This window comes from Pongo pygmaeus, chromosome 11 (assembly GCF_028885625.2).
Source record: "Pongo pygmaeus isolate AG05252 chromosome 11, NHGRI_mPonPyg2-v2.0_pri, whole genome shotgun sequence".
Taxonomy (NCBI): Eukaryota; Metazoa; Chordata; class Mammalia; order Primates; family Hominidae; genus Pongo; species Pongo pygmaeus.
Genome location: NC_072384.2, coordinates 24,809,153 through 24,817,450, shown reverse-complemented (window position 1 = coordinate 24,817,450; position 8,298 = coordinate 24,809,153). Strand labels below are relative to the sequence as shown.

Here is an 8,298-nt window from a genome sequence, read left to right as displayed (position 1 = left end):
CGCCGCAGCGCCGCGCCAAGCCGCGCCCGGCTCCGCTCCGGGGGGCTCCAGCGCCTTCGCTTCCGTCTCGGCCAAGTTGCGTGGACCCGCTCTTTCGCCACCTTCCCCAGCCGCCGGCCGAACCGCCGCTCCCACTGCCGCTGCTTTCGCTTCACCCGAACCGGGGCTGCGGGGCCCCCGACGCGGAAAGGATGGGGAGAAGGCTGCAGATGCCGAGGCGCCCCGAGACGCCCGTGCGGCAGTGACCCGCGACCTCCGCCCCGCCCGGCGCGCCCCTCGGGCCCCCGGGGCCCTCGGCGCCCCTTGCCTGCCGCGCGGGAACCCCCAAGGCCCGGCCGGCCCCCTCCCCCTGTGAGCCGGCGGCGGCCCTCCCGGCGGGCGGGCGGGCGGAGGCCCGGGCGGGCGCGGGCGGGGGCGGGGCGGGGCGGCGCGCCCGGAGCCCGGAGCCCGGAGCCCGGAGCCCGGCCCTGCGCTCGGCTCGACTCGGCTCGCCTCGCGGCGGGCGCCCTCGTCGCCAGCGGCGCACCATGGACGGGCTGCCCGGTCGGGCGCTGGGGGCCGCCTGCCTTCTGCTGCTGGCGGCCGGCTGGCTGGGGCCTGAGGCCTGGGGCTCACCCACGCCCCCGCCGTCGCCTGCCGCGCCGCCGCCACCCCCGCCACCCGGAGCACCGGGTGGCTCGCAGGACACCTGTACGTCGTGCGGTGGCTTCCGGCGGCCGGAGGAGCTCGGCCGAGTGGACGGCGACTTCCTGGAGGCGGTGAAGCGGCACATCTTGAGCCGCCTGCAGATGCGGGGCCGGCCCAACATCACGCACGCCGTGCCTAAGGCCGCCATGGTCACGGCCCTGCGCAAGCTGCACGCGGGCAAGGTGCGCGAGGACGGCCGCGTGGAGATCCCGCACCTCGACGGCCACGCCAGCCCGGGCGCCGACGGCCAGGAGCGCGTTTCCGAAATCATCAGCTTCGCTGAGACAGGTGGGTCAGGCCCTCCGGCTGTCTGCCGCGGTCCCCGCTCGCTCCAGCTCTCCCTCTCCTTGCTAGCTCCGGCTGCCGCCGCCGCCACCGCAGCCCGCGCGCCCTGGGGCAGCCTGGACTCCCGGCAGGGCTCCTTCGGCCGTGGCCCTGCGCGCTCCGCCCTGGTTGCATTTCTCTTCCCCCAGGCCGCAGACCCCTGCCTGCTGCCTCAATCCCCCGCCGCCGAGCGCCTGGCCCTCCACCCCTGCTCTCCGGAATCGGGCCCCAGCGCCTCTGGGCGCGCGTCCCCCTCCCGGCAGATGCGCGCGGCCCTGGCTCTGCGGGCACTTGCTTGGTGATTGCTTAATGTTTTTGTTTCCCACGATCGGAGTGTAGGCTTAGCAGTGTGGATGGAGATGTGTGTGCTTGTTGATATACGTGGGCCGGAGGAGAGAGAGAGAGTGTGTGTGTCTGTGTGTGTGTGTCTGTGTGTGTGACTGCGTGAGAGGCCCCTGGGGCCGCTTCCATCACCGGCGGCGTGGGCTTGCCAGGATTGCTGAAGCCTCGCTGGGGAGAGCTAGGCAACCTCTCTTCCGATTGTGTGGGCACCGGAATCGGGCGGAAGGCAGGCTTCTCAACAGGTCCATCATTTACACAGAGAAAGCCGCGGCTCGGGGACAGCCCCGTGCCTTTCGGCTTGCCTGGCAGCTGCAGCAGACCCCTCGCCCGAGAGGCAGAGTCGTAGTTAACAAAGGGTATGGCTCCTTTCTGGAATCCGCCCCCCTCCCCGGCCCCAGATTGCAAATCTCTAACACAGTCTAAATATAAAAATCAGGGAGAGAAAAATCTTTCGGAACTTTAAAAGAAGGAGAAAAATGTGCCCGCGCCAAAATGCTGCAAGTGCTTTCGACTCCGCTGTCCTTTTCAGGACTTGAATGAGCCAGGCTGGCTTTTGTGCCTGGAGCTCGGCCCCATTTGTGCCGAGGGGACTGCGGAGAAGGTCGCAGAGGGGGAAGCCCCGATGCAGTCAGGGCGGGGGCAAGCGGGGAGCCTGGGTGGGGGGAGCGGTTGTGCCCCTGGCTGCAAATGCCCCCCACCCCCCCAGGCAGCAGGCAGCCCGGGGATAAAAAGGGATGAAAAGTTTTGCATGGCCGGGTGTGGAGAAAAGCGGAGACAATCGGGGCTGGTTTGTGCTTAGAAAGAAATGCATTGCCGTTTTAGCTGTCCACTAAAGTGAGTCAGGGAAAGCTCGCCATGCAATTAGAGGGCTCGGATTAAAAGGTGCTTTGGGGCCCAGAGTTAGAAATGTGATTCTGGAAGGTCGAGGAGGCCTTTTGGTCCCGGTGGCACAAAATGACAGCGGGGGCTGTTATATTTCTGGTCCGTTTCACGGAGCCAGCTCTTTGACTTATAAATAACAGATTCAGGTCACAGGCAGCTCGTCCAAGACCAGCTTTTAAGGCTGCAGTTTCCCCCATTTCAAAGTCAGATGTCAGTGTTATTAGAGGAGCCAGGCGAGGCCTGAGGTAGGGGCTTGGGAGGGTAATGGTGGGAGGTTTGATAAAACCAGCCCTGACCACAGAGTGTCGTTATTTGTTCTTCCTGGAAAAAAAAAAAAAGGAAAGAAAAACGTAGATTGTCAGAGGCAAGGGTCACCGAAATGTAGGATGAGAGGGGAGTCATCTCTTGATTGGCACGGCCTCCTTCTTGTTGAGCTGAATTATTGAGAAAATTAACTAGCCAGCTCCCCTACTCCTTGGGGATTTTGAACGTGCCATTAACAGGGAACCAGAGTCTTGTCAAAGGATTGGACCTCAAGTTTTAAGGCTGAATGTCCTGTCCCTTGAAACTACTCCGAAATAAGGGCTAGGCTCTGCAGCGTACAAAGCACACGTTCCTATGTCAGAAACCTGAGCAGAGCCTGCTTGTTTGCAGCGGAGGTTCCACTGGGGGTTGGATCAGATCATACTTAGGTAAACACTGGAAAGAGGCGGTAGGTGGCTCAGCATGATTTTGCAATGCGCTAAGTTAACCAAAAAAAAAAAAAAAAAAAAAGCCCTACTAAAACCACCCACCCCAAAATCCTCCCTGCGATCCTGGTTTTGTTTTTCAGATTTCACAGATACCCATAACAACTTGTTAAGATCTTGGCCCCCTGACAAGTTCTTCTGTTGTGCTTTGAGGCCTGACAGCCTGTCTCCAGGGAGCCCTGGCCTGGGAGAGGTGAGGCAGGATTTTATAGGCCCGGACCCTCCAGCCCCAACCTGGTCCAGGTTTCTCAATGAGAAACGATTTTCTCTGCCTCTCCCAGGTTACAGTCAGAGGCCCTGGCCCCAAGAATGGTATTTCTGGTCAGTAACGTTTTCCAGCTGTGTGGCGAGTTGCATTCCAGCATCCTGCAGCAGAGTGTGTTTCCCCCATTGCCTCGTGTTCTCCTTGAATTAACTTGGCTCACTCTTCCCCTTTTCCGCAGATGGCCTCGCCTCCTCCCGGGTCCGCTTGTACTTCTTCATCTCCAACGAAGGCAACCAGAACCTGTTCGTGGTCCAGGCCAGCCTGTGGCTTTACCTGAAACTCCTGCCCTACGTCCTGGAGAAGGGCAGCCGGCGGAAGGTGCGGGTCAAAGTGTACTTCCAGGAGCAGGGCCACGGTGACAGGTGGAACATGGTGGAGAAGAGGGTGGACCTCAAGCGCAGCGGCTGGCATACCTTCCCACTCACGGAGGCCATCCAGGCCTTGTTTGAGCGGGGCGAGCGGCGACTCAACCTAGACGTGCAGTGTGACAGCTGCCAGGAGCTGGCCGTGGTGCCAGTGTTCGTGGACCCAGGCGAAGAGTCGCACCGGCCCTTTGTGGTGGTGCAGGCTCGGCTGGGCGACAGCAGGCACCGCATTCGCAAGCGAGGCCTGGAGTGCGATGGCCGGACCAACCTCTGTTGCAGGCAACAGTTCTTCATTGACTTCCGCCTCATCGGCTGGAACGACTGGATCATAGCACCCACCGGCTACTACGGGAACTACTGTGAGGGCAGCTGCCCAGCCTACCTGGCAGGGGTCCCCGGCTCCGCCTCCTCCTTCCACACAGCTGTGGTGAACCAGTACCGCATGCGGGGCCTGAACCCCGGCACGGTGAACTCCTGCTGCATCCCCACCAAGCTGAGCACCATGTCTATGCTGTACTTTGATGATGAGTACAACATCGTCAAGCGGGATGTCCCCAACATGATTGTGGAGGAGTGCGGCTGCGCCTGACAGTGCAAGGCAGAGGCACGGTGGTGGGGCACGGAGGACAGTCCCGGGTGGGCTTCTTCCAGCCCCCGCGGGGACGGGGGTACACGGTGGGCTGAGCACAGTCATTCTGTTGAGCTGTGGAGATAGTGCCAGGGTGCGGCCTGAGATATTTTTCTACAACTTCATAGAGCAACCAGTCAAAACCAGAGCGAGAACCCTCAACTGACATGAAATACTTTAAAATGCACACGTAGCCACGCACAGCCAGACGCATCCTGCCACCCACACAGCAGCCTCCAGGATACCAGCAAATGGATGCGGTGACAAATGGCAGCTTAGCTACAAATGCCTGTCAGTCGGAGAGAATGGGGTGAGCAGCCACCATTCCCACCAGCTGGCCCGGCCACTCTGAATTGCGCCTTCCGAGCACACATAAAAGCACAAAGACAGAGACACAGAGAGAGAGAGAGAGCCACGGAGAGGAAAAGCAGATGCAGGGGTGGGGAGCGCAGCCAGGCGGAGGCTGCGTGTGCCCTGTGGCTTTTACCAGGCCTGCTCTGCCTGGCTCGATGTCTGCTTCTTCCCCAGCCTGGGATCCTTCGTGCTTCAAGGCCTGGGGAGCCTGTCCTTCCATGCCCTTGTTGAGGGAAAGAGACCCAGAAAGGACACAACCCGTCAGAGACCTGGGAGCAGGGGCAATGACCGTTTGACTGTTTGTGGCTTGGGCCTCTGACATGACTTATGTGTGTGTTTGTTTTTGGGGTGGGGAGGGAGGGAGAGAAGAGGGGGCTAAATTTGATGCTTTAACTGATCTCCAACAGTTGACAGGTCATCCTTGCCAGTTGTATAACTGAAAAAGGACTTTTCTACCAGGTATGACCTTTTAAGTGAAAATCTGAATTGTTCTAAATGGAAAGAAAAAAAGTTGCAATCTGTGCCCTTCATTGGGGACATTCCTCTAGGACTGGTTTGGGGACGGGTGGGAATGACCCCTAGGCAAGGGGATGAGACTGCAGGAGGAAATGGCGGGGAGGAGGCATTCTTGAACTGCTGAGGATGGGGGGTGTCCCCTCAGCAGAGGCCAAGGGAGGGGAGCAGCCTAGTTGGTCTTGGAGAGATGGGGAAGGCTTTCAACTGATTTGCAGAAATTGCCCATGTGGGCCCCAGCCATCAGGGCCGGCCATGGACGTGACCCCTGCCCACTCACCTGCCCGCCCGCCCGCCCGCATAGCACTTGCAGACCTGCCTGAACGCACATGACATAGCACTTGCCGATCTGCGTGTGTCCAGAAGTGGCCCTTGGCCGAGCTCCGAACTCGCTCGCCCTCTAGATGTCCAAGTGCCACGTGAACTATGCAATTTAAAGGGTTGACCCACACTAGACGAAACTGGACTCGTACGACTCTTTTTATATTTTTTATACTTGAAATGAAATCCTTTGCTTCTTTTTTAAGCGAATGATTGCTTTTAATGTTTGCACTGATTTAGTTGCATGATTAGTCAGAAACTGCCATTTGAAAAAAGAAGTTATTTTTATAGCAGCAAAAAAAAAAATGAATACAGTTAAATGTATTATACATAATTTTGGAACCAAAGAGGCCAACAGATCAGTTTTAATTTTATTAGACGGTGAGGCCATCTGAGATGAGGTAGACGTTCTGAACAGTCCCTTGAGTGGCCTGCCAACGTTTCAGGGTATGAATGGATTTTGTTTATTCGGTTTGATGTGTCTTTTCCATCCTTACACACCCAGAAGGTAGAGTAAAAATGACTATGATAGAATGCAGGTGTGTATCCTTAAATCCCCATCTTTATGTTTATTTAATAAAGCTCCCCTTAGGTTCTATTTCATAATAATTTAAAACCAAACAATTTTCCCATAGACTTGCTGTTAAAGTATTTTACGTTTGTGTACAGTTTAAGAAAATAAAAGATTGAGTGCCACGGGCCTCCTGCCTTGCGTGATGTCTGGGGCAGGGAGGCCTGGGCTGGAGGTGGGCAGCTCGGAGGAAGGCCAGTCCAGGTGTCCAGGTTGGATGCCAGCAGCCTCCACGGCCTTCGCCTGGCATCTCTGCGTCCTTGCCATGAGATGTATGTCGGCCAGAGATTCCAGGAAAAATGGCAGAAGATCAAAATGAAGGACAATTAGCAAATTCATGAATTACACATTTGTTTACCCTGCTAGTCCCAAGATTGATCATGTTTCACCAAGGCCACATCCATTACCATTTGCAAGTGCTGGGTGAGCCCCCATCCCCAGGTGGAAATGTAAAACTCTGAAGGCTGAAGTCCAGCTAACCTCTGCTCACCTCTATTTGGAGGTGATGGACCCAGAAGAGGCTTGGTATCTTGGGATAGAAGGGTAAACAGAGTGAGGCCGTGAGTGTGCGAAGGAGCCCTTCCTGAGGGGGTTTTCCCGGTGGAGAGTGGTGGTAGGGGCGGTGTAGTAATAATGGCCCACTGCGCAGGTATAACTGCGATACCTGCCGAGTCCTGCTGTTACCCTGCAGCATCGCGTCTTTGTGGAAAGTGGCTTTGTCTGCATTTCCCAGAGTTTGAAAATCTGAGGCTTAGAGAGTTCAGAGCCTGCCTGAGATCAGACATCCAGGACAGGGACCCTGGGTGTTTGAGCCCACCCGTTTCCTTGGAGGACTGCAGCCCTGTGTCCTTGCCTTCGTCTGAGGCCCTGCAGGGCTGCTGGGGCTCCGCCCTGGGGTTTGGGTAGCATGTGGTCTTCCTAGAGCACATGGCACTTTAGAGAGCATCTAACCTCATCAAGGTAGTGGGAAGCTGAGGGAGGCCCAGACAGCTAGAGGGGTATAGCTCAATCAGCATAGCCAGCTGGTGGCAGGAGGCAGCCTTCTAGCCTTTTCTTTTTCCATTCTTTGCCCAACCAAGGGAGCTACTGCCCTGCCAGGCTTTCAGCCCGAGAGGAAGACTGGTCATCTGTGAAGTTGTGAGACAGTATTACTGTAATTCATAGGGGCAAAGAAGAAAGTGTCATAAAGACAGGTCTGGCCTGTACATTTCAGGCAGTGAGTCATGACGTCTCTGCCCTCTGCTCTGCAGGGGGCTGGGCCTAGCTGCTGGTGGCACTAGGCCGTCAGCCCAGCCCTGCCTCCCGGCTGCCCTGGGACTTTTTTCAGGTAGTGGCCAGGAGGTGCGATGTGAGCCACCGAGTTGCTTCTGCTGTTTGGACATTGAGCACCTACCAAAGCCGTTCTGGGCTGAGCATCACAGGATGGCCCTGTGAGTCTCGAAGTAGCCCCAGGAAGGGCCTGGGGACCCCAGGGGCACAAGGCCTTGGGGCTGGCTGACCTGGTCCCTGAGTGACTTTGCTGCCCTATGCTGGCTCCTGTCCCTGTGGGGTCTGGTCCCCGGGGGCACTGATGGGCAGCAGTTCTTGTTGCTGAGAGAGGCAGTGAGGACAGGCACTGGTCTCCTGTCCCAGCTGGGTGTCCCCACTCCAGCAGGGCCCTGCAGCCTCCTGTGCTGCTGTGGTCACCGCTCCCCTTGCTCTGCTTCCCCCTACTCGATGCTCCAGCCTCTCCCGTCTGCTCCTCTTATATCCCCAGTGGCCCGGCCCAAGGGCCCTGCCTTTCTCTGAAAATGTCCGTGGAGCCCAGCTCTGCCCCCAGGTCCAGTGCCTCTGGCTGGACTCCCCACTGCTGGACTTCAAGGTCCCCAGCTCTTCTTCCCTCCAGCCCTCCCTGCCTCTTCTGGCTTCCAGGCTGCTGGCTTCTCATACTCATCCCCAGCCCCACCTGGGACCAGTGGGACAGGAAGGGCCTGCCTGAGCCGGAAGGCTGCCATCCCCACCTACCTCAAATGTCTCCCTCACCCATCTACCACCATGCCTGGGATCCCGCCATGCGGGGGTCACCCTGACCTTCAAAGATGCCCCAAGTCCTCAGTGACTCAGTGGAGCCCATGGCCTGGGCTGGGGCACTGGGGTCAGGACAGCACCCACACCTGCCTCATCTCTGCTCCCCCCATTTCCCAGACAGGCAGCTGAGGGGCTCAGTACTTAGAGGCTCCAAACGTGTGCTCTGTCTGTGTTTTCTCTCCCAGCCCTCCCTCCCAGGGTCTGGCTTAGAGTGGGGCACACAGGGTGCC

The 8,298-nt window shown here is 58.0% G+C and overlaps 1 protein-coding gene across 1 annotated transcript; it reads left to right on the top strand.

Moving 5' to 3' along the window:
• Positions 1 to 527: 527 nt before the first annotated feature.
• Positions 528 to 6,131, top strand: INHBB (inhibin subunit beta B). The gene is made up of 2 exons (XM_054478805.1): positions 528 to 975; positions 3,428 to 6,131. The coding sequence occupies exons 1-2, from the start codon at positions 528 to 530 to the stop codon at positions 4,201 to 4,203; spliced, it is 1,224 nt and encodes a 407-aa protein (XP_054334780.1). The 3' UTR covers positions 4,204 to 6,131.
• Positions 6,132 to 8,298: the final 2,167 nt, after the last annotated feature.

Bases quoted from the DNA above. Each gene is read 5' to 3' on its own strand.
- INHBB (XM_054478805.1), top strand. From the start codon at position 528: ATGGACGGGCTGCCCGGTCGGGCGCTGGGGGCCGCCTGCCTTCTGCTG. The intron at 976-3,427 runs GTGGGTCAGGCC...CCTTTTCCGCAG, and splicing joins CATCAGCTTCGCTGAGACAG to ATGGCCTCGCCTCCTCCCGG.